General features: G+C 34.3%; 2 protein-coding genes across 3 annotated transcripts in view; both read right to left on the bottom strand.

The window, feature by feature from the left end:
- Positions 1-351: 351 nt before the first annotated feature.
- LOC129004144 (sphingosine kinase 1-like) lies at positions 352-20517 on the bottom strand. 2 transcript variants are annotated; one of them, XM_054432582.1, is made up of 10 exons: positions 19549-20517; positions 14680-14840; positions 10947-11125; positions 10645-10744; positions 9734-9854; positions 9053-9231; positions 7835-7906; positions 6385-6574; positions 5352-5491; positions 352-4342 (listed from the first exon to the last, which is right to left on the bottom strand). In XM_054432582.1, the coding sequence occupies exons 1-10, from the start codon at positions 20078-20080 to the stop codon at positions 4151-4153; spliced, it is 1866 nt and encodes a 621-aa protein (XP_054288557.1). In that variant the 5' UTR covers positions 20081-20517; the 3' UTR covers positions 352-4150. The 2 variants fall into 2 exon arrangements, with proteins under 2 accessions (XP_054288557.1, XP_054288558.1); XM_054432583.1 differs by lacking the exon at positions 7835-7906.
- A 4455-nt stretch (positions 20518-24972) lies between these two features.
- Positions 24973-26480, bottom strand: part of LOC129002211 (splicing factor 3B subunit 3-like) — a 46083-nt gene continuing 44575 nt past the window's right edge. The window contains exons 21-22 of the mRNA XM_054429857.1: positions 25872-26219; positions 24973-25248 (exon numbers count right to left, since the gene is read on the bottom strand). Coding sequence (XP_054285832.1) covers positions 25108-25248; positions 25872-26219 — 489 coding nt within the window. The 3' untranslated portion in view covers positions 24973-25107. The remainder of the gene's footprint in view (positions 25249-25871; positions 26220-26480) is intronic.

Raw genomic sequence — 26480 nt, 5'->3', positions numbered from 1 at the left:
AACCCAACTACAAGTCTGTTGGAGCATAGAGGAATTTGTTTCAAACGTATGTATAGTGATCTTAATCTAGTCTATTTAGGCAAGGACACCATTTTCATTCATTTAGTCTTATATTGGACATGATTATGATCGGTTTGACTGGTCTAAATCGATATTAACTGTAACATTACCTGTATTAGAAGTCCTGTAAAAGTTTTTCAGATATCGAAAATTGTTTAGGATTTCTTAAATTACATACCCAGACTTAAACATCTCTGTTAATAGGGAAATAGGTTTAAAATAGTAAAGCTGTTACAGTACAAAAACAAAACAGCTAACAGATTAATAGAATTTATTTTGAGATGCAAACTATACAGTCTTTAAACATCAGGATGTCTCTATACTACTCAGCTTTTAAGCTTCTTCTAACTATACAAGAGTCATGCTGCTTAAAAAAACTTATTCTGCGTGTGAAAAAAGTAATAAAAACTGCTTACAATTTTAATTTACCAATCAATTATATTACTAAGTAATAAAAGAATTAGAATCTGTTAACCCGTAAACATTCAAGAATGTAAAAATTGCTTTTGGTTTCTTATTTTGAAAAATAATTGACAGAATATAATATATTTTTTTAATATACCTAACACAAAAGTTTTCTTTAGAAGCACAATCTAAAGAAAAAAGGGCAGTTCAGAAAGTAACCTCCGTTTTGTGACTGCCAGAAGTAGTGTGACCATTGTTTTATTATTTTTACATAGTTGTTCCTTAAATTGATCAGAGGTTACTTTTAGAACAGTCCTTTTAAACTTAGTTAGAAAGTAAAGTGCTTGAACATTGTGCAATAAAAACATATGCTTATACTTGTAATGTCAAACCTAACGATTAAGATCCATTTTTTAAACATTAGACATTTTTCTTATGTTTTCGGAAACAGACCTTGACTAACATAGGAATAATTTCAAACCAAACTATATTATATAAAGGTTAATGAAAAAAACTTATTTTATGAGATATTAAAGTAGAAAATAAGTTATGCAGTAAGTTACAGCCTTTGAGTTTTACCTTCAGTATCCATCAATGGTTTTACCAAGTAAATGAATATTCTTAAATATGTATATCAACGCTGATAAAAAAATTAAATTACCACAAACATTTTTAAACAGGTTATCCCATTAGATTTTAAGCACCTTTGATTCACTATAGAAACCATAACTGATATGTAACATAAGGACAGATTCACAACATTTATATTAAGGCTTTGTTTCTTATTTAGCTATTTGTGAGCAAATGCTTTTACGAACGGAACTCGTACAAACTAATACAACCTGGCACTCAAGAAAAAGTATGTTGATGTTTCTGATAGATAGTATGTATCTTAGTCTATTTAGCTTGAAATGTTTAAGAAACAGTTATGAGATCTATTTCCTATTTTTGTGATAGACTAAATGGTCAGTGACAGTGAAATATTAAAATTTGGTGTTTACTAATGAGACGACTCAGCCAATATTATGGTAAGCCTGATCCTATAAAATACAAAATCAAACCTATCAACATATAAGGGAATTGTTGTTTTCCAAACACTTGTTTAAGAAATTAAAAAAAAAAAACATGCTTTTAATGTGGAAAGTTTGTAGTAATTGTTTTGGCACATATAAAAAGTTAAAGTTAGATCTATTACATGATTAGCACATAGCATAGCTCTAAAACTGAGCAATGCTAACAACTGTAAGACAAACAAAATGGAGATAGAAAAATTACAGATAAATTTTTAAGTGAGCGTTTGAATCCAATGAGCAAACTATATTGAATTTTAACAAAAAAATATGCGAGTATAAATAGACCAGCGTGACTAAATTAGACCTACGGTAAAACTGCATTTGCAGTCTTCATAAGAATATTGTGCAATTAAAAAATTAGTTATTTACCATTCTATCGCTAAAGTTTTATAAATCACTAATCAACATCACTACTTCATAGCTAAGTCTTAAAGTTTTAATTGTTATTCAACTTGCTACTGAAAAATGTTTTTACTACCTAAATTTACAAAATATAATTAAGAAAGTGAAAAATAGCTATAATTGTAGATAGATACCCATAGTAACCCATGGGTAGGGGTAAGACATTGGTGCTTAGGATTGTTAAGGTTGTGAATGATTGAAAGTAGATTGGTCGGTAAGAATAATACTTGGCAAAAAGACAGCTATAAATTTGTGCTTGTAAAATGAAGTAAAATGGTTAAAAGAGATGATATTGCTTTATCAAGTTAGTATAGATTACCCAGCTACAAACTAAATAGTAAGACATATAATTAAAAATATAAATCACAATGTGAGATTTTAAGCTCATAGTGCTGATACCAAGATTGAGTTAGGTGTTTTCAAATTTCATAAAAGTTATGTTACTTCCCAAATGAAAATTGTAATCTGAAATTATAAGAAAACCAAAAAATTGTCAACCGCCAGTCCTTTTTTATTACAGTAAAACTCCAACCATCCAAATCAATTAGGACTGTCCACTTTCAGATTGTAAATTATTCAGATAATTAGATTTTTATCAAAATTTGGCGTTTTGAACTTTTATCGGCAATTTTGCAATAGACAAATTCACACTTTCACTGTGATCGTGGAGGACGATGAAGACGTTTCCATGACTTTAGACGATGACGATGTCGACAAGACCATAAAGACGTTTAAGAAAATGCCGCAATCGCGTAAGATGATGATGTCTAATAAACCATGGGAGATGGCATAGCCTCCTCTAATACAAGGCACAACGTCATGCCTATAGCCATGGTAATAACAGAAATAACAAAAGTGTAAACATACACATTGCTTAAGTGATGATGTCTACCTACCTGCGAGATATTCAGGATTTTGCCACAATCATGACTTCTGCCTTCTTTTAACGATTCTTATCACTGTAGTTAAATGGCTTTTGAAATTCTTTCTATAAACCTTCGGATGGTTGGAGTCCAGTTCTACTGAATTTTGATTGAATCCTATACATATCTGTTTCTACTGTTTTATTGTAGTATAAAGGAAAAATTAACCAACCTTGACTAATGTTATACCGCCAATAGTAGAACTATGGGGCGGTAATTCCACTAAGTTATGCAAGGGGGTTATACTAGGGGGTATGGTAGGGTACGGGGGTAGGGGGCGGGTTAGTTATACTAGGGTCTTGGTCCATATGGATGGGATGTCGACTTCATTGTTTAAAGTCAATTGGCATAGCTCACTAAGAAAAGCAAAGGCTACAATTTGGTTGACCAAGAAAGAAAACAATACTAAAGTGGTCCGATGTTGAAAATATCCTACTACTATAATTCATGAAGAAAGGTATACCTAAATAAATATCAAATAAGAATTTTTTCAAATTAAAAACAAATGTTTAGACGTTTTAATAACTCTTAACAACAGATTCTTTTCAAACAGGTAAAATAAACAATAGAATATTAAATAACAGTATGTAAATGCTTAAATGTTTAATATAATTTATTCCAAATATAAAAATATTAAAATATTTCAAGTAGATAAACAGGTAACTCTGAGCAATCTAATATCTTTAAACTTACAAAGAACAAACTAACTGTACAAACAACAAGGCTTACACTTCTACACCCGACTTATATACATTCTTGTTACAACTTACTGAAGTTTGTTCATTTATTGCAATCGAATGCCCAAGTAAGGAACATGCTTTCAGGAATGTGAATTGGATACAAGATTCAATTACAACATTATTCAATGTCAGTCCATCGTATGAAAAATGCTGTTAATACGTTTGGCACAGAATATCATATTTATATGATGAAGCAAGTGTCACTTAACATGTAACAAAATTAGTCCAAATAGTTCAAAATCTAAGAGTAAAATTTATTTTAAAATGTTTAAATTTATAACTAGAAGTACAAAAAATGGTCAGTTTATCCCTTTAATCAACCATCCTTATGTTTTGTGACCATTTATTGTGTTTTAGCTCCTGGACTCTTATCTCACGTAGCTTGCTGAACTCTAACCCTCTTCAAAAAATATCTTTAGGCTACTCCCTCAAATTAAGTTCTCTTCAGCAATAAACACTGTTAAGTGCCACTTGCATGTCTTAGTAGAATCACTTCTTTGTCAATTAAATAAATCAACAACCAACCAAATACCGCTACTTAGATCGACTATTGGGAGCGAGCTAACACGTTGGCGCACACAGGCACCATCTCCACCTGGAATGGTCCATCCGGAATGCGTTCCCCGTCAACGGTAACGTAACTTCCGGGACTCTGAGGCTCCAGACGGAACGCTCTCACAGGAACCATCTCTGTTTGGGCTACGTTCACATGACTCCCGGAAGACAGGCCTAGCAGATACTGCAACACATACAGGGATGGTAAATAGAGAGTAGTCATGTTTTTGTGGACCAAAAATGAAGACAAGTGAGGGCTGAAACTTGAGTGATCTTAATGTTTGGACTTTCAAGACCAAATACAGTCAGGTTTGTTGCTAGTCTATTGGTTAGCATCTCAGATTTTGGTGCAATATGTATGTAATATGTATTAATATGTAATATGTATATGTATATGTATGTATGTAATATATAACATATATACATATGTAATATATAACATGTATATGTATATATGTAAATATGTAATATGTATATGTATGCAATATGTATTAAATACCAATAACCACAAAAAATTTCAGTTAGTCCAGTTTCTTCATTACACAATTTAACCAGCATAGAAACTCAAAACAAAAATTATTAACACAACAAGATCTAAGCATTACAGTAGGTACTGGGGCTATCGTAGGAATTAATTCCCCATCAGCCTCGGATAGGGTAGGAGCTTTGAAAAGTGCTTAGAATATTACAAGGGGAAAACTGCGTATCAAAAATCACCACTTGTAGCAGCTATTAGCGAGTGTAAGGCTTCTGGGGTTAGGTAACTGGTGCGGTCGTTGTTTGATCACTGTCGTTGTTGTTCAGTTGAGAATGGTTAGGTATGAATGGTGAGTGTAGGACAGCTTGTTAAACAGGTAATCAGGAATTATTTAGGATATTCAGAGACGGTTAAAATACTTGATATTGAGGTTGATTAGAAAGTCACAAGGGGGGGGGGGGGGTGGAATTAGAGGGGAAGGTATTTTGGTTTCAAATTCTAAAATAGAGTGCTGGAGGCTAGCTCCAAAGAATTACAGCGATCGTGATTTCTTATGGTAAAATTGTTTAGCATACACAGTTTTATTAGTTGCCAAGTTATAGTAAGTTCTACCCTTTAAGTTTGCTTGACTTATAAACAAAAATCATCAAAGAAAACCACAATTATTAAAGAAAAACAATGTATTTCTATGTTTTAATACAAATAGGGCTATTACCTGTAGCAGATGTGTCCTGCTGATACCAGCTTTGATGATTGATAACCAGATAACGTTGTCAGACAGTTTAGAATCTGGCGCCATCACGCAATCTGCAGCTATGTGAGACTTGTATACGGCGTGGACCATCACAAAGTCACCTGTTAACACAATCGCAGGTGACAATTTAAAAGCCCAATGAATCAAAGATAGCTAGGTAGGGTGTCAAACCACTTTTACAGATTAAACTTATCCTAGGACTGTATTACTACAATTTTTTCAATTGTTTTAAGGAAAACTTTTAAAAATCAGCATCACATAAGTTGTTCTAGGTAAATCAACAAAAACAAAGATGAAGAACATACATGTGCATCCATGACGAGCACAGTGTTGCCACAAAGCAAAAGAATTTGTCTTAGATTCATATTACGACAAAACAGTAATAAAATAAGTTTCCCAGTGAAATTTCAAAGTTCACACATGATTCCACGTTTTCCAGGATACCTGGGCTGGAAGCAACTCTGCAAGCAACAAAAAAAACGCCTTGTTTCTCAAAAACTGATGAAATATAAGTGGAGGACAATATGGGTTGTATATATATTTGAGTAGTAAAGACAATACAATACTGATTACTTTTGAAAATAAAGTATTGAGAAGGATTTTTGGACCAATAAAAGACGGAGACTCGTGGGTAATAAGAAAAAATAGGGAGTTGAGGGAATTATATAAGGAACCAGATATTGTGGGAGTGGTAAAGAATTGAGGCGGCTGGGCCACATTCAATGTAGAGGTGGGAGAGAGGTGGTAAAACAAGTGATAAGATGTACTCCGGAGGGCAAGAGGCTATTGGGAAGACCAAAGATGAGATGGATTGACAAAGTTACAAAGGACCTAAGGAGTATGGGAGCCGACCTGGAGCTGGCAGATGACAGAGGATTCTGGAGGCACATGTTTGGCGAGGCAAAAGACCTCCTTGGTTTTCAATGTCCACAGGAGTAGGTAAGTAAGTAAGTAAAGACAATACAATAAAATGCTGAAGACGGAGACAACTTACCTTGGTGTACAGTCCACTCCTGTGGTACAGGCTGGGAGAGAGCAGGTATGTTAGAGGCTGGGCCGTACATCATCACCTCCTCGGGACCGTCCTCGGCCAGACTCAGGTAGCTGGAGCCAGACACTGACAGGTAGGTGCTGCGGCGAGACGCTACGGAGTAGAAACTGTCCCTCCGCACTCCGTCTGAGTCCTACAAAACCAGGCTATGTTAAGTAAGTGTGAAAGTTATGAGTCTAGTTAGCTCGCTCAGAACGAATCGTTCAAGATTGCTTTATGCTTTATCTCTTGATCCCCTAAATGCTGTAACTATATCTACATCGTAAATAAAAAACAACATGTTTCTCATAATGATTAGTTTATTTACTTTCTCCACAACTTTTTACATTTTTCTTGTTTGTAATAAGGCTGTAGACTTTTTTGCTAACATTTTAAAAGTAATCTAGTCACTTTGCTATCAAAACAATTAATGGAGGAATAAATAATGTAAATACAAAAATCAACTATATATAAACATTGTGCTCAAAGAGGATCCATCAGTGACATTATTTCCTTTGGTATCAACCAATTGCAACTCTTGACTAAACAAGTTATGAATGTGACTAAGATTTGTTATCATCTACTCTCTGAAGCTAATACTGTACAAGGAAAAATATCAGTGTTATGTAGTGTACCTTTTTTGTGTATATCGAGTGAATGCTATAATTTCCTCATGTAAACTAGGTACACTCCATCTTTTTCTAAAATCACTTCATAATCAGCCACGAGACTTTCCTTCGAATCTCCTCCCAAATGATTACTAATTTAATTGCTTGCTTTATAACTGAACACATGCCCAAACAATATTTACAACAATGACTGATCTATGAAATGAAACTAGTAGAAGTTATAGTGCAAACATACATTTATTATGGATTAATTTCTGCTTCTAGATGACACATCAACATGTTACAACATAAATAACATATAATATGGATTCCCAATCACCGTTTTAAGACATGATCTCAACAAATAAAAGATTTTTGTCAAAACTAAATTGAAAAACATGAATATTACTCAAAGATATGCAATACGTTTTTTATGGAAATGTGGGTAAAATGTGTGAAAAGAGAAGAAATAGACGATGATGGTGATAGAGGGAAGGGGATCAAGACGAAGACCTAGAAAAAATAGATAAACGAGTTGAAAAGTTATGTGAAGATAGGAGTAAAACACAGATGGTGGAGGGAGAAAAACTGAGGAGATATATCAGGAGATGGATAGGCCAGTCTACGCCCAAACCAGGGAATATTTGGAACTGATCGGGAACATGTATGCATTGTATGCATTAAACGATTAAATGATGAGTTAATTTCCAGTGACAATTTTCGTCCACAAAGTTGACAAAAGTGAAATCTCCACCCACAACCAAGGTGTTAATTTTCCTGCCTGACACATAAACACAAGATTTTACCGCATTCACAATATGTTGCTTTTGAGGGTGGCAAATCTTGAAAAACTTTCGGCAATCGGAACCGGTCATTTCCTGTAAACATCCAACTTTGAGGAAAAACATCAACAAACAAGATGCAATGATTAGGGTTGTTTCAGCTACCACTTTCCCGATTTTGTCAGATGGTTCTTATCAAGTGTGCTCGATTCTAGTGAAACTAAGGTAAAACCAATTTAACTTATTCAAGTGTGTAATAATCTACAAGTTTGACAAAAATAACCAATTTAAAGTCATATTATTTATTAAGTATTTGACAGAGGGTAAAATCAAGTATTGATCAGCTAGAAAAAAAAACACAAGAACTGTCCATTAGGATCAATGAGCTCCTTCTGCGACAGCTCACTAGTTCATGTCCAAACAAAAGCCATTTTTATTTCCCCATAACTAAGCTCGCTCGTTTTCACTTCAATGGAGTATTGACTCTTTCGTAGAAGTCTTTGACGATGAAAAAAAAATTGGTAAGCCATCCAGGTACAAATTGTCCGGTGATTAGATTTCTTTGGAAAGAGGTCAACTACTATTGATATGCATTACCAGTTAATTAATATATGCTAACAGAAATAAACGGTATCAGCAATCCAACACATACTTGTCAACACATTACCTCGTCAACAGCCCTTATCATGCTTGGGTAAGTGGTGGGAGTAACAATGATATTTTATAGGGAAAATCACAAAAGTTGCAGTAACTTTTGAAACTGTAATTTTTACAGCACAGGAAGTTAAACAATTTTATTAAGGATTAAAGGGACTAAAACTCACTAAATGTTAACCAATATCATTTGAGCCATTTTTGTGAAAATCTGATATTTTATTTTATAGGATTTCGCAGAAAAAAGTGTTTTAACAACAACAAAATCAACGTAAAATATGGAGAATCAATTTCCCCTACTTTTATCTACTGTGACAATGATGAGACAGTCTCGCATAGAGTGGGAAATTGGTACAAAGCTGTATGTGAGTACGAGAACAATTTGTCGAATTTGAACGAGCTTGCCTCATTGCAAAAGGAGCCCGTTGGAGACGTCAATTAAAAAACAACATTCGTAACTACAAATAAGCCATCATTGACCAATAACTCTAAATTTATATGTATGTTAGCAGTTCATTGGTCACATGAGGTTCATAGATTAACGAGTTGAAAGTTTTATTTGATAATAGAGCATATTTATTGACTAACCTCGCTGGCCTCGGTCTCCAGGTTGATGCTGTCTCCGAGGCTTGCACTGTGAGGCAGACTGAGGTTGTCTTGACTAGCTACGGTGATGCCTGGCGTAACAGGCGTCGCACAGTTCACCAGCGACAACTCATGGTCAGGAATCCTCAGATATGACAACCTGGCGGTGTAAGTTCTCAGTCCTAGATGGCAAACCAAGAATTTAGCATAAATACTATGCTTAAAACTGTAATTTTTTATTGGAATAAATTAGCCAATAAAAATCACCTTGAAACTGTAATTTTTTTTTATTGGAATAAATTAGCCTATATAAGTTTTTAAAGACAAAACCAAATGAAGATGTTGCCATCAGCATCAGTACATAAATAATCCTTTCTTCAGTTTTACTTTACATTAGAATTTTCCAGAACATTATTCATGGTATATTGATGGCTGTAGTGCGTTAAAAAGTGCTACACTTTAACAGTTTACTAAAGAAACTTATCATTATTAATAAGGTGTTTCAAGATGGAAAAACAAATTCTCCTCCTGTTTAGGTTAGATTAGAAGGTAGAGTCCACTTAAAAACACTGTCCTGACCAGGCTCGAAATCTTCAACCAAAATCTGTAGTTTTGACGACATTTTAATAATCTTGATCCTTATTTTTACCAGACATTGCTGTATCAGGTTGGATTGCTACTGACCTATCAGCCTCGCGATGCTCCACACCGCAAACCTCTGTCCTCCCAATGCTCTCAGTCTCTCACTCTCTATGTCAATGTCTGACAGAAGCCCCCAGCCCACGGACAGGAACGAAAACATGGTCTAGAACATGAAAACCACAATCCTTTTAATGTACTATAGTTAATCATTGATTATGGGATACAAAAATAGACATCTCATCTATATGGACCAGATAATCTAATTATCGTCTTCATGGCCAAGGGGAATGTAGAGATATTGCCGCGACCACGAGAGGGAATCATAATGTCTTCACGACCGCGAGGAAGCGTAGAGTTATAATTGTGGTCACAGGAGGTGATGAAGATGTCTTTATGACCATATATGAACAAAGAGTTTTATCCGCGATCATGGGAAAAGATGATTATGTCTTTGAGACCAAGGGGAATGTAGAGATATTGCCATTATTATTGAAGGCGATAGTCATGTCTTCGCAACCAGGGTGGAACGTAGAGATAGTTTAGCAATTACAAGAGGTGATAGCGATGACTTTGTGACCTCGGAGTAATTTAGAGATATTGCTGTTTCCACGGGAGAAATTAATGATGTCCATGGTCGTAGGCATGGGGGTGGGAGACACCTTCAATATTGCTTTGATCGCAGGAGATGTTGAAACTTTCACCGCAATAGCAGGTGGGGATCTAGATACGGCCGCAATCACCATTATTGCCATGAAAACATTATGATAAGGATTTATAATAGACCGGTGTAAATCTGAAATTTTTTTTTAAGGATATATTTTAGTAAAATTCCAATTGAGGTGATGGAAATTCCCTTGATCTGCAGATTTGCTGTGGTGAGGGAAATTTGGTTTTATTTGTACCTAATCTTGATCAAAATTATTCAGAAAAATAATGTAAACATGGAAGGCTACCTGTGAAGGGGTTTGTACCCTAACCAGGTCCATCGGAGTCGTGAACCCTCTCACAACATTGAGAGCCGACACCAACACTGGGCTGTGGTCGTACGGCTCACTGAAACATAAGGGGTAACATTTGAACGATTTCTTCACAACAAATCTCAATTACTGACACAACAACTAAATTCCTTTAAAATAGCTGGTACTAACAGACCAAATTCCACACCTACCTGAAAAGTAACCCATGAGCTATGGTAGTTCCAGCACGCAGAATGCTTATCAATAAGTTTTTTTACTATACGTAGCCTGAAACTTACTTGAATTGATGGCTGATGGTCTTGGCTAGTCCGTTGCCAGATCCGCAAGGTATTATTCCCAACTTGAGTTTCTGAAACGCAGTTTCCCAATCGAGCCTCTCCATCATTCCGTTGATGATTTCAAACAGGATACCATCACCTCCCATAGCAATAAGTCCACCTCCGTACTGGTAAATGTCCTGCGAAACAGCAAAATCAATATCAACACTGATGAATTCAAGCAAAAGAGCTAAGAGATGAGAGATAATATTATTCTGAAAAGATTTCTCAGTTACGACTATAAACAAGAACTAGTTTAAGTCTTAAAGAAACCTTCAGTACAAAGCACCTAGATTTATTCTACTTAGGCTAACTCTTTGTACTCCATATGCAATACAGAAATTTAATTGTGTCTCTTTTAAATACTCCCCCTCATCTTTGACGCTAATGTATTTCGTAACGAAATTACCAATACAAATATGTTTGTCTATTGTGTATTAAATATAAATTTAAAAATAATTATGTTTAAGTTTTCAGTGGGCACACACAGAAAGGTTAAGTAAAAAAGGTAGCAAAAAAGTCAGATTTGGGGTTTATCACAAAATAATTTACCCGACCTATCTAACAGAACCATCGGGTCCGCGGAATTGGCTAACTCTGGAACTCGCTAACCCCATGTTAAAAACCCTATCTTTAAATTTGGTCGATGAGAGGAACTCGCTAACTTGTTCAGTTTCAGAATTGGCTAACTTCGGAACCCGCTAACCCGCTCTAGAGCCGGGTTAGCGAATTCCGTCCTAGTACGGAAGTCGCTAACTCGGTCCCTCGGCGGAACTCGCTAACTCCCAATCAAAAGCCTCGCGCGCCATCCAATGGGAGCCAAGCACGAAGATTGTTGGCCAGTGTTGCCGAAAGTGTAGTACCTAAGATCGTATCGGTACCATATTTTCGTATCCTACGAATAATTAGGAGTAAGACCAATGTAGTCGATAAAATAAATGTATATTCAGAATCATGTTTGTTATCATTATTCTTATGATTATTATATAGGGCGGAAAATTTATTATAGTCTTACCATAGACTAACCAACACAAGTAGACTCCCCATCCCATTGCAAATTTTGAAGCTCGTTTTTCGTGTCTAGTTCGTGTCCGGTGACACTGATCGCTAGTGTCGACGAAATTTTGTTTCTATTATTTTATAGTTAATTTCATTATTTGTTCTCTACTGGTTTGGTTTTATAACTAGGGGACGAGTTGTTAGTTATGGTTGGAACGTTTTATTTGGTTAAACGAGGCTATAGGCTATATGACTGAAAACAAGAAACAAATTGTAAACAAAACACTCTACCTCTACACTCTACAGACAGTGCACCGGACAGAACTAGCTGATCCATAAGGATGAGAAATCTACTAAGGGAGTATGTTTTTCTATGGTCTTCTTACTTAAATATAGCAGTTTATTGGGATGTAAAAAAATTGTACATTTAATTTGGATCTTTTACAGGTTATGAAATATCTATTTTCACAGTCGGTAATTTCATTCTTTTATTCCAACTAATACCATTTGTGAACTGCTGCAAATAAAATGATTAAGTTCGTATTTTGTATACTGGGCTTGTAACCTTGAATTCTTGTCCTTGATAGGTTATACTAGGTTATACTGATAGGTTATACTATTTTATTCTTTAAAGGCCTGGCGGTACTACTGGATTTTCAATATGTTTCATATTCTGTTATTTTCCTATAATACTAGCATTTATATTTAAGATCTAAATCATAAACATTTAATTGGAAGTTGTACAGTAAAATAAAAATAATCACTTTTAATGATTTTTTAATTGCCTTTTAAAAGTGCTGTTAAAAGTATTATTGATAACACAAATAATAACAATTACTGTATCTTTATTGACAATGACATTTTGAAATGCGTCTGTGTACGACTATTTCGTCGTACAAGGTTGGCAACGCTCCGTGCAGTGGGCGAGGCGACTTCCAGTGGGGGTTAGCGACTTCCAGAGTTAGCGAATTCCGCCGCGGGACAAAATCGAGTTAGCGGGTTCCGGAGTTAGCCAATTCCTAACTGGGACGGTTTGCCAGTTCCAGAGTTAGCCAGTTCCGAAACACGACCGAGTTAGCGAGTTCCAGAGTTAGCCAATTCCTACGTCTCGAACCATCCAATGCTTATATATGAGTGTCACTTTATTCAGTCACACATTAATTATAATCATTTTTTATTATCAAGTGTCAGCATTGCCAACCATCAAAGATTGTCTGGAACAAAATAATAGTTAGATATTCATTATGTTAGACATTGTTGTATGTTAGACATTCACACAATATGTAGGCTAGTTGTAAAACTTCAGCAAGATTCAATTTTATCTAGTTAGTATGATATCTACCTATATACTTTATCTAATAAATATGAAGCTGTTTAAATAATCATACATGTTTTAATAATTTTGTATAGAAATGCTAAATGCTGTTTTTAGCTTCTTAGGTTTTTTTTTATCTACTAATCCTCCTTACTCTTGTTCTAATGATTTACAATCATTTGAATGCTTATGTTAGAGTCTGCTCTTTAAATTTTTCCACGAGGTAGTCATAATGGGACGAGTCAACTTGTGGTAAATATAATTACAAAACACCTGTGTAAGCAATTACGTTCAAAACATCTCATGGCATTTACATGTTGGAACTCTGTACAAGAGAAATAATTGGAAGCTACATTTCAATATGGAAATTACTATTTGTAACTCATCTTGCCTTGAATTTAAATTTGACAGACAATGCGCTCAAGCCAGAAATAATAGAGAGCTAAGTGACTAAAAATAATTGATTTAAAAAAATGTACAGTAGAACTCCGATTATCCGAATCAATAGGGACCATACCCCATTCGGATAATCAAAAATTCGGATAATCGGAATTTTACCGGAATTCCGGGAATTTTAAAGAAAAATCCTCATTTTCGGTACTAAGTGAACTTTTAATTAATAATAATTTAAATCAGAACATTTTTACTGTTTACAATGCTCATAGTACAAGTGTTCTATACATGTTATTAAGTCAATAGTGTTCCATCAAAGTCCAAAATTGGCTAAATGTGTTAAATAACAATTCTTTGATATTTTGCAAAACTTATTACTGTAGCTTTACTTTTTTAAAATTGTTGAAATAAGCGATTCGGATAATTGGAGATTCGGTTAATTGGAGTTCGGATAATTGGAGTTCTACTGTATATTTAACGAACATAAGTTAGTTCTAAATCATTTGTGAACCTAAACATAAAATTGATTTACAATTAGGTACCGGGACTTAAGTACCAGTTACTTTATAAACCAATTTTGAAAAGTTTCTTGTTTTTTATAGTTTAAATTTGATTACAAAAATTGTAAATGCATACCAATTTTACAGCTGTGTTATTTTTCACCTTCCATAAATAACTTGAATGGCCTAAATAGTCATTTTTAGGACAAATGCAGCAATGAACTGAACTTTATATATTCAGAGAAATATAAGAATTGAAAATAGTATCTTTGGTGCAATCTAATGATTTAAATTGAGAATAGGAAATTAAAAGACTTTCAAATACTTAAGCTTTTTTTAGCTACTCAAATTCACCTTTCGACAATATCCAATCTATATTATACTTTAATACTTTCTTATTAAATGATGACCAAACAAAGTAGGTATTTTAAGGTATGAGCCAATAAGTAATTCAAACTTATGGCACGGAGGCTACTGGATCTCTTACCAAGGATCGTACGAGTGTCCGAGCGTCGTCTGCGTATCTTGTAACGTGGAGGTCGTAGTTGACATCAGCCTCCGTCAGTAAGGGAACCACTCTGCTCTGGAACACGTCTCGACCTTTCCCCTGGCCTGACTTAGGGTTTAGAAGTACCAGCACTTTGTTCTCTGCAAAAAAATCCCTAGTTATCCAATATCCATGTTGATCCTCCTTGTGAATGATATGAGTATGAAGAAATTGTGTATTTTTAAAATTATTTTTCCTGTTTGATATGACTTATACATTATAGCAGGACATTGAGACAATCCCTGCCTGTCCCTATACTGTACTCAGACAACAGATAAGATTTTTTAAACACAGTGAATGTAATTTTTCCACTCCTACTTTCATTTAATTCCTTTTTGTTAGTTAATTCGTTTTTTTATTATTTATTTTTTGTAGTAACCGTGTTTTCACTCACACATTCTAAAGCTAAATTAGATGTTGAAAATGAGAAAATTAGAACAGATAGTGTGTGGATTATTTTGAAGAATACATCTGACTAATTATATGGAAAAATTTGTTGCCTTTTTCAACATCATTATTTTTATTTTTTTTTTATTTGGGATATGTACACCTAATTTTAAAATAGTTTAGCCTAATTTTTTTTTCTTTATCAACATTAAAAATGCAAAATAAAATGTATAAACACATGTTGATGTGAGTAAAGAAGATCCTTTGCTGTAATAAAAACTGTTTGCAATATTGGTTTTTCTGCAAAATAAAAATAAAAAGAATTAGTTGTTAGTCTGACAATGAAATTTGACACTTTTCTTGTACATTTACAATATGAATAAAGATTTTTGATTCTCATTCTGAGTAATGTTTTGTTTGAGTAAAAATTACTATACAACTGGTTGAATCACCAAACCAGTCCCTAATTAATGGCAATGGTGTGATTAGTTGAGATATGATGTAAAAGCCATGTCACTTCAAGGCCGACCTTTTGTCATGAGTCAGCAGTCATGTTTGCTGGTTTTGCCTTTGTTCACTATAAATGCTGTAGAGAATTTTTACTGTTCAGTTTGTCATTATGCTTTGACAAGTGATTTTGCAAAAATCGGAAAAAAGTTTTTAAATTGTACTTTTTATTTTGATTTTAGAATATTACCTTACAGAAAACAAATTGGAAAATACCCCCGTCACAGCAAACCTGCAACCTGCATACTAAGCGAATTTCCATTTACCCGGCTTGATTTCTACTAAAATATTCCCTATAAATTTTCAGATTTATTTCCTATAACATTAATTTTAGTGAGTAGTTAGGTTTGCTGCTACGGGGAAGATGTTGAGGTGTGTTTTTTCAATTGAAATATTGATAGCTTAGTATGAAATAACCAAATTGCCAAATTTGATTAAAATATATCCATAAACAAGCAAACTAGAACAGTTTATTTATTCTCCATAAGAATAACATGGGAATTTTAAATTTACAATTTTTTTAATTTTCTCCCTAGTCAATGAACATTCAAAAACACTTCAATATACTAAATTATGTTTTTTTGAGCTCTTCAAAATGGTCTAGAGAGAAATTTAGAAATTTAAAGTTTTTAGGGTCAAAAATGAGAAAAACCCATTTTTACCCCATAAAACCCCCCATAAACCCCTGATCCCATTGTCCGATTATGCTGGTTCGCGAACTCGTTCGAATAAATGTAGGTTTACACGTTTGTACCAAATTTCATCAAAATCAGATCAATTTTGCTCGAGTTATCGCGCTAACGGACACATATATATAAATATATATATCTATAAGTATAAAAGAGGATGTTTGTATATATATTTGTTTGTTTGTTTGGCAGTGATAAACTCAGACACCGCTGAACCAATTGCCACGAAACTTGGTACATACGTGTAGAATGTCATGGAAAAGGTTTATACCAATTTCGTGATCCGTCCAATCGGCTCCGCCCCAGTGGCTCTGGAGTTTCCCATGTTAACCTTATGAGAAATGGAATTAATGAATCTTAACAGCTGTTTCAATTAAACAAGTTGGTTCTGTTCTATGATGTTCAATAGCATTAAAGTTACAAGGATTACCAACAGGGCGCAGCACTATTATTTCTTTTACATTTATGACAACAGCTAATTTGCAACCAAAAGGTGAGTGAGCGTAGCGAACGAACTTCAACCTGGAGGCGAGTTAGCGTAGCAAACGAGCTAACCTGAAGGCAAGTGAGCGTAGCGAACGAGCTAACCTGAAGGCAAGTGAGCGCAGCGAACGAGCTCCAACCTAAAGGTGAGTGAGCGTAGCGAACGAGCTCCAAATTAATATATAAGCGAATTTCCATCTATACTTGGCTGGAATTCCACAAAATTATTCCCTTAAAATTGTCAGATTTATTTCTTAAAAATATCATTATTTATAAAGAATACTTAGGTTTGCTGCTACAGGAAAGACAATAAGGTGTGTTGTTTTTTTATTAAAATATTGAAAACATAACTAGGCCTATGAAGTAAAAAACATGTTTAAATGTCATTAATATATGTGCATAGACAAGCAAGCTATAAGCAGTTTACTAGTGTACATGATGCTCGAAATCGAGCAATTGTCAAGTAGGCCTACCGGTATTATACAGAAGTTATTTTAAAACTATAGTACGGTAATAACAGTCATAATTTTCTATGAGTTTAAAAGACCTGACTAAATGATTATGTAACTAATTGAAACACTCACGCTATTTAATAGCGCTTTGAAATAATAATTAAACACTTCTTGTAAAAATATTTTAGCATTTTTTGGACCCGGCCTTATTTTTTAGTGTTTTCTACAAATGTTTCCCGACTTAAAGCTGTTACCAGTAAACATTTCTTGCATGTATTTCTTTGATCTGACTTTAGGTAGGTTTACTTTACCACTGTGCAACATGATGTGTATATTCTTCATCATGGTTTTTTTTTACTTGCAAAAGAAGTTGCTTAGGATAACTGGCAAAATGATTCATCTCCCCAAATGATTGTGTACCTGGATTCGTTACTGTGAGACCAGGTCTCTCCTCTACTCTTCTCATTTCCTATTAATTGTCTCCTCCTCCTGTTTTCAATATTTCTCCTTTAAACTCAAGAAATTGTCTGTTCTTCCAACAAAACTGATTGACTGTTTAGATTTGTCTATAACCTCCTAAATATTACAAATATCAATATTTACTCCCAAAAAGCTGGTGAGTTTCTTTTTATGTACAGCTGTTTTTGTTTTTAAATTTGTTTTCGATGTAATTCTTATGGGGAAAATGCGACCTTTGAGAGTGTCTCTTGCCCTTAAGGGTAAGAGTTTTTAAATTCTAAAGCCTTTATGCAAAACTACGAATTGAGACGAATTATTTGACACCTCAAACGTTAAAATCGGTCAAGAAATAACGGAGGAGTTTTGTTCACAAAAAACAGCCCTCACGTATTAATATAAGAGATTTATTCCCCATAAAAATAACATGGAAATTTAAAATTTACACTTTTTTGGAATTTTCTACGTAACCGTTATGCATACAACAACGCTTCAATAGGTATACTAAATTATTTGTTTTTATAAGCTCTACAAAATAGCTTGGAAAGAAATTGAAATTTTTTTATTTTTTAGGGTAAAAAAGGGAAAACCCCGTTTTTACCCCATAAACCCCTGTTCCCGTAGTCCAATCCTGCTGGTTTGCAAACTTGTTCGAATAAATGTAGGTCTAGATGTGTATACCAAATTTCATCAAAATCGCATAGTTACTAAAACAAGAGAGAATATTTTTTAAAGTCAATTTAAGAAATAAGTTTACCGGATCTACTACCTACAAAAAGCGCCATGCCAAATCCCCAATAGTATATTGACAATAAAAAAATTATTTGCCTAAACCTTAAAACTGTCAAAACGAAAACAAAAGCATGATCAGTCACAAGGACAGTTAGTTGAAATATTTGCCGATAACTTAATTCAATCACTAGTAGTGACAAACTAATATTGAGGCTATTATAGGCTAAGTTCATTTAATTTTTGTCTATATTTTATTAAAACATCAATAATTTAAAAAAATAGTAGGGTGAGGTCAAACAAGACGTAACCATAGACAAAATCTAATTAAATCGACCGACAGAAGTGCTGTGGTTAGCATAAGTTCTGTCGTCCACCACTAGGAGTGCCCTGTGTACACGGCGCTCCAAGCGGTGGTCGCCAGAACTTATGCTAACTGCAGCACTGCTGTCGGTCTATTTAGTTCTATTTGTCTTGTAACTTAGCTTTAAACTTAACTTGTACAGTACTTAATTTTTAAGATAACTTAGGTAGGCCTGAGCTACAAAAGCTTGTTTATTATTAAGTGCTATAACTTAACGCTTCAAGGATTAGAAATGATACCTTCATAAGTGATAATAATGATATCTTCATAAGTTATAGGCCTAGCCTAAGTACGGTAACATAATCTTTGATCTTAAGAGTCCTTGGAGGCTAGCGGATAATTTCAAACCGCTGCTACAGAGTTATTTATCATCCAAAATATTTTTTTAAACACCAAAAATGTTAGTTTTCAAGGGGATTAGAAATGTTCTTTTGTAGTTTTGATTATTCTCCAATGGAGTCCATGGAAGCTAACGGCAATCTTGGATTAATTGAGGATAAGAGCAATGTTAACTTAATTTCAAACAGCCGCTGAAGAGTTTATTACCATCCAAAAATATTTTTTCAAACACCAGAGTGATTGTAACTTAAATAGGCTATCTACATAGGTAGTATACTGTGAGATTAGAAATTTTCTTAGTAGTTCTTTAAGTACCAACTTAATTGGTTTATGAGTTAGAACGTCTAGGATCCAATGACTCTTAAATCAATCGTAGGATATGATAATTTTTGCACTATCTTACCTATGAGTGGCTCTGTCAGGACTATTTTCCCTGGTGACAATTGAGGATTCATTCTGCTGTGAATTAGGTGCTTGATAGAAGATTTCCACTTCTGTGCTTCTCTCATATTATCTTCATATTTATCAAATGATCTAAATCTTAAGGTAATAGTCATTCTATCGCGTTTCTGTCCAGACTTAACTTTACAGTTTTTTAAAATGTACGAGTAAATGTACAAATATGCACTTATATCTGACTCATCTTTGTCTGCTGAATTTTCTTCTACCACCCTTGGATCATGTTTTCTAATTGAACTGGGATGACAAGCACAAGAATTTTCGGAACGTCTTTTCCTTCTCATACATCTACAACCAATGATGTCACTTAATGATATTGTTTCATTTTTTATGTTGCCATTATGTTCTTTTTGTAGGCACAAACCTTTCTCAGTTAATTTCACTCTATAAACAGTGTTCTTTTTTGACAAAATGTAAAACGTTTCTTCAAGCATAGGCCTGACATTAATATTAACCTCTTCTGTTGGCTCCATCATAGTCAACAGTCAAACCGTGTTATTTGAATAATTAAAATATATTGAATGTTTATTATAAACTTTATCCCCTACGTAAACAGTTTACTGGTGAAAAATAATATTGTATTAGTAAACTTTAATGGCTAGAGTCTAGAGACCTCTTTCAATCCAAAATAGGCTATGTTACAGGAACCTACTTGTATAGACAGATTTTGGTAGCTTTCTGTTAGCTATGCACCAGTATTACAGTTCGGAGGCAGGTAATATATTACAACAAACTGAAGTAAGAATAGGCTAGCTTACAAACAAATTACATTTCACAACATGATCTTGAAAATGCGGCATTCACTGGCACTTGACAGCGCGAACCAACAAAATAAATCAAGTGTGTACTTTACAACAAAACTAAAATCAACTGTACAAGTACATTCATTCAGTGCGGACAAAAATAATTATTAATTGATAGTTAGGTCTATGCTGAAGCTGAAATTGACAAATCAACACAGAACTATGAATTTGGCACTATGCCAGACGGAGGCCACTTCTTCACATGTACAGAAACCTTATAATGACGTCACATGACTATCGACTACTTTTCAGCTATCGGAATCGTGATGGTTTATGCAATCGATTATCGAAGGACGAAGGGACACGGCTTTACATCGTCACTTATTCACTTTGCTGTGCCCGGTGACCATGTTAATAGACTCGTTCTGATTATTTTCAATAAACCTACTACTTTTTAAATGGAGCCAGAAAAGTACAAGTGGGCTAAAAGCTATGATGAATTTTTAGATGTTTTAAGAGAACATGAAATTTCTACCACATCCAAGTTTGTAATTATTTGTGCTCCAAGTATTTTTAAATTGAACTGATCAATTTATGCACTCTAATATAATCAAGGTTTATTTCCACCAAAATACAAAAATAACAAATAATGCAAGAAAGCAATTATATATGAAGCATAATATATATATAAATAAAAGTAATTGAGTAATGTTACATATGAAAGGACTTATGGTATATAACTAAAATGAGAAAAATTTGATTTATTACATTGAATTCATGTAACATAATTAATAAAAAAAATTAAAATGGTTCCTTAACGTAAAAATAAATTTGATGGGAAACGAGACTATATGGGCACTAGTGGCCTGTGCGTAGGCTCGAGTTGAATAATATAGAATGTGGTACGATCAAAAAGTAATAAACTATCCTACAAATTAATCGGATTACTACTACTTAATGTTTCCTTATTTATATTATGTCCCAGTACTTTCATTTATAAATAACAAGATAAGGCTTAGTAAAAGCATAACGTTATTGTGAATTAAATGGAGCCAGAATAATATAATTGGGTAAAACTTATGGTGTTTTATTAAGATGTACTAAAGGGGAAAATGAGAAACAGCTCTACTTTTTTCTCTAAACCTAAACCATTGATGTACTCACAGTACTTAGTCAATGGTTAAACTGTAGGGCCTATTTTACGTGACTGTAAATTCCATAAAATAATATATCTAAAACAGTCCTCTTGGGCTTCTTAAATTGTCACCTTACACTGATGGGCAATATCTGTTAGTAAATCATTCCCAAACATTAACATAACGTTAACATGTCAAAGTTACAATTATTATTTCACTCTCTTCTAGAATCGATAATAATTCCTGTAATTCGTCTACTTTAATTACAGTTATTGTATTATTGTGGATGCTATGAAATAAATTCTTAGTATTCAACGTCCTGTGAACTCAAGTTTTTATTTTATAAGTCAGGTAAATACGAAAACAATTGCAAACATCTTGGATGTTCAATCCAAAGTAGCCTATCAGTAATTATTTTTTTCCCAGCCTGTAACGAATATTATTGTATTTCTACTATTTGATTTATAATGGATAAACTACCGAGAGTATTCAATTCGTCAAATAAAGTGTTACAAAAAAAACCCCTTTACTTATTCGGTGCAACCGATACTTACATTCCGAAGAAAAACCCGTAACCACCCGGTACAATCGATATATACATTCGTTATTTATGACGTCAGTATAAGGTTTCTGTACATGTGAACTTGTGCTCTCCATGACGGACGCCTGACGCACGCAGACAACAAATAAACAGAAAAAAAACATATTGTATTGGAAATTGGACAGGATTACAGGTTAAACAACATTCAAAACTAAATTATTTCTAGCCGTTGATTTAAAAAAATGTTGACAGTTTCTTGTCAATTTGAAAATCTTTGTAAAGATCAAATAGTAAAGTATCGGAGTTCAAAGGTAAGAAGTATGTGTGATTGTGTGATAGAGGCTGGACCTGGAATTCATGGAGTGCAAAATGGGATGGACTTAAAAATGCCTATACGCACCCAACTGCGTTCTAGGTTGAGATAACTGCGATCATAGATAAAACATACACTCCCTCAAGTCCAAGGTGGTCTGTAACTGCCTCACAACATGATTTTCCCTGGGCAAATGTAACACAGTAACGCTCTGATAGGTCCCTGGACAATCAGGCCTTCCAGGGACCTAACAGAGCGTTACTGAAGGAACGAGAACGAGGTGACTGACAAGTTGACAAATGTCAGCCCTAGACTTTGGAATTTATCATGGGTATGCATGTAAGTCAGTCTTGGCAGTGGCTCAGGAGAAGATGGGTTAGGCTTCAACATAGGGCAAGCCAGCTCACTGACTCACTCTTCTCCCCTTCCCAGACGGCAGACGGACCGGACCGGACGCCTCCAATGTTCTACGATTAGTCGATTAGACATGAGGCAACTAAGAAAGATTACAGGCCATGGCTTCCTGGGTGCAATCCCCCTACATCATTTGAGGATCTACAATGGAGATACTGCAATACTGCATGTAGGAAATGTGGGCAGTCTGATGAGACTGCAGAGCATATACTCTATGACCGCACAGCTCTGCATGAGGTCATGGAAAGCACTCTTGGTTTGTTGGAACAATGCCAAGGGGCTCTGGAGAAGCTCATAGTTAGGATGCTGCAATTAGGAACTCCAACTCAGGTTTGACAGGCTCTGGAGCACCAAGCAGGGAGGACAAAATGCCCATTTGTGGCTGACTGTATTGTGCACTAGGACAGGAGACAGGACAAGATCCACCTCAATCCATCAGTCAGTGAACTCTGTCAGTGGTCTTCACACTGGCATATATTGATATTTACAATATGATTAAAATAGTTTCAGGTCATTTAGAGTTTAAAATAAAAATGACGTGACAGAAATTTATTATTAGCTCTACTGTCCATGTGTGGGGGGGGGAGCAGCTGGTCTAGCAGTAGAGCTTAGGGCTTCAGAGCCCGAGATCCTAGGTTCAAATCCCTGCCAATCACTAATTGATTTTATCTATGTCATAATGTTGCAACCCTCTAGGACTAGCCTAAGTAATGTGTAAAACAGGCCCGGACTAGAATCTAGCGTCTTAGGATGTGATTTTGGGATATTTACAAAAAATTAAAATAAACATACTGACATCATTATCGTCTCCATAGTCATGAAAACGTCATTGTCGCCATGTACAATTGCGGTAAATCCAAAATTTTAAGTAGGTAGAAACACAAAATTTAGGCATTTTACCCTGTCTTGAAATTTTTATATGAAACTGGCAAAGTTTTTTACAATCTTGGTAAAAAAAAATTAAAATTACTGCCATTTTAAACAAATATTCTTTTTTATTATTTGTTTACAAATACTTTATTTTAATGAAGTAGCTTATTGCTACTTTATTTAGTCACTGTACATACAAAATTTTAAATAAAGATATCTTTGATATTTTAGGAGGTACTGTATACATTTTTACATACTAAAAAACAAAATAGAAAATTCTCACAATTTGCTACAATCAGCAACAAGGCATTTTTTTTAAATTTCTTCTTCATTCTCGGTTAATTATGACCCATAAAACTATCTCGGGAGTTTGGCTGTTTACTTACAGGACATTCTTTAAGTCAAATATATGACTTGTAACAAAAAATCATAACTATATAAGGAAGAGATTATCTCTTATTTATTCAATTCAAAAAAATTATGTCCTTGCAGATCATTACAAAATTATTCACCTCTTCCCTAAAGTTTATCCACTTGTGTACTTTTTTTCAGTAGAGGGTAAACAGGTTTCTTAACACTCTACACAACTTTGGTAGCTATATATTCACCAAGCATTTTTTCACACCTAAATGTTAGAGTTTGTATTCAAAACACATTATATTACATTTAAAAAACAAAACAAGATTAATTTACTAGATCTTTACCAGGATATTGCTGCATATGCAAACCTTTGAAGCTCCCACTGCTGCAGTATTTAGGGTACTGTACTTTCCTGTTAAAGGGAACATTCATTGATTTTTTTCTCGAAGAATCAATATTAACAAATTGAAACATATCAGCTGACAACTGATAAATATTGTTCAGTACAGACAATAATGAAATGAAATTGTAAAAAAAAATAACTTAACATAACTAACCAAACTTGCTGTAACATTTAAAAATTCCGTGATTAACTTGGGTACCTTTTCTATTATCAAACCCAAACGTAATTTTTAAATGGTAAGTCGTTATGTTAGCTTAGAACAGTTTCATTTCTTAATCCATATAATAGACTATTTTAGCATAAACAAGATCAGTTAGTTGTTGTGAATTCATAATAGACCCGAAAACAAAAATATCGATATATTGAAAAAATCATTGATAATAATGAATGTAAAGTACCGTATTCAGGCAATAAGCTGTTGTGGTCAAAGTACTAGTAGCTTGAATGAGTAAATACTCCTGGTAGAAATGTCAAATGGCAAGTTTGATTTCGGTGGATGTGATTAACAGATATAAACATCTAATACAGGTTATCAATCAATAAATCAAGAAGAAGGTTTGAACGTTAGAAGGAAACATGTCAATCAGCTAATTTTAAAACATTTATTTATTCTTAAACTATACAAGGAGATCCAAAACAAATTGATAAATAAAGCTCTAATACAAAGTACAAAAAGTTAGACATGTTAAAACTATAATACAAGGTGTGCAAAGAAATGTCTGTCTAGAACGCATATCTTGTGCGAATATCTTCCAACTTCTTTGATACCTCGGACGGTGTTCGGTCCAAATCCTCTGCAATACTCTTTTGTTTCGCCGAGTCTATGGCGTTATACTGCTCACATAGGTCTCCATCAATCACATTCTGCAAAAAATAAATACAAAAATTAACAGAATTATACTTAACTATCTACAACTTTTAGTATACCCACAAGTTTTTAGAAGAAAATTTGATGATGAAAAACCACTACTAAAACAGTTAAAAACATGATTTTTTTACAAAATTTTATGCAGATAGAAACTTGGGAGTTGACTTTATAGAACCAGGAATAGTCTTTTTGAACAATGAAATAACACAGAAAATAATTGAAGAATTTAAACAGACACCGATGTGTACATAAATATCTACCGACCTAAAGCCTTACCAGCAACTATGTTGGTAAACTACAAAACTGTGTAGCTTTCCATAGTTGTCTTGAAATAGTAGACTGACTTTGAAATTTGGTCTTAGTGCTATCTGTGGACATAAGGCTGGGGCACTTAAATTTTGGAGCACTTTCCAGAAGTTTGACCTTGAATTTTTATGAAGTTTATTTGATTTATTTCAATAATGTGCTGTTGCAAAAGTAGAACTATACTAGATATGTCTACTTTAAATTTAATTGACGATTTTGTCCAACTCAACATTTTGTAACATTAGTCAACATTACCCCAAGTTTGTAATGTACTGCACAAGTTTCAAACATCTATTTGTTGACCTGGCCGTACCTTAAGAGGGTAGTAATACGAGCGGAAGCTGAGATGGTCGCGGCCACACAACGGAGAGTTCTCCGACCTCATGTGCATCTCCAGATGTTGGAACAGGTCCTGGTCCTCGTGGGAAGTGAAGGGTACGAGGACCCCCACACTGCCACTCAGCGTTGTGTACACCAGCGACTCAGAACCCCCGGGGATTAGAGTGGCCTTCTGTAGCGACATCACTGTCTCTCCAATGTGGAAGTTGGTGATGAAGTCTGCCTTCTGTGAGGCTCCGTTCAGCAGTCCGCGGTCCCACAGAGCCTTGTTACCCGTTGGGTCTTCATCTACATCATCAGTAATGCTGGGGGCCAGTCGGATCTGTCACAGAAATACAGTTAGACGATGATCCGGCAGAGACTTACAGGAAATTAGTTGTTATTATTACTTTGAGTAATCCTTAAATGTAATCAGCCTAGGTGGTACTCGGCAATGAGGTGTGAAACTGAAATATTGCCTGATACCAATTAAGAGTTCTTTTGACTTTTTCTTTTAGCAGAATTTCTGCTATGATTTACCACTTAATCAGGAAACAATCAAAACTAGTAAAAAAATGTATGTAAAATGTATTCAAATCAAATG

This window comes from Macrosteles quadrilineatus, unplaced genomic scaffold (genome assembly GCF_028750875.1).
Source record: "Macrosteles quadrilineatus isolate MER2022 unplaced genomic scaffold, UCM_ALF_1.0 Scaffold_9__3_contigs__length_116548681, whole genome shotgun sequence".
NCBI classification, from domain to species: Eukaryota; Metazoa; Arthropoda; class Insecta; order Hemiptera; family Cicadellidae; genus Macrosteles; species Macrosteles quadrilineatus.
This window is presented reverse-complemented; position numbering and strand designations above follow the sequence as displayed.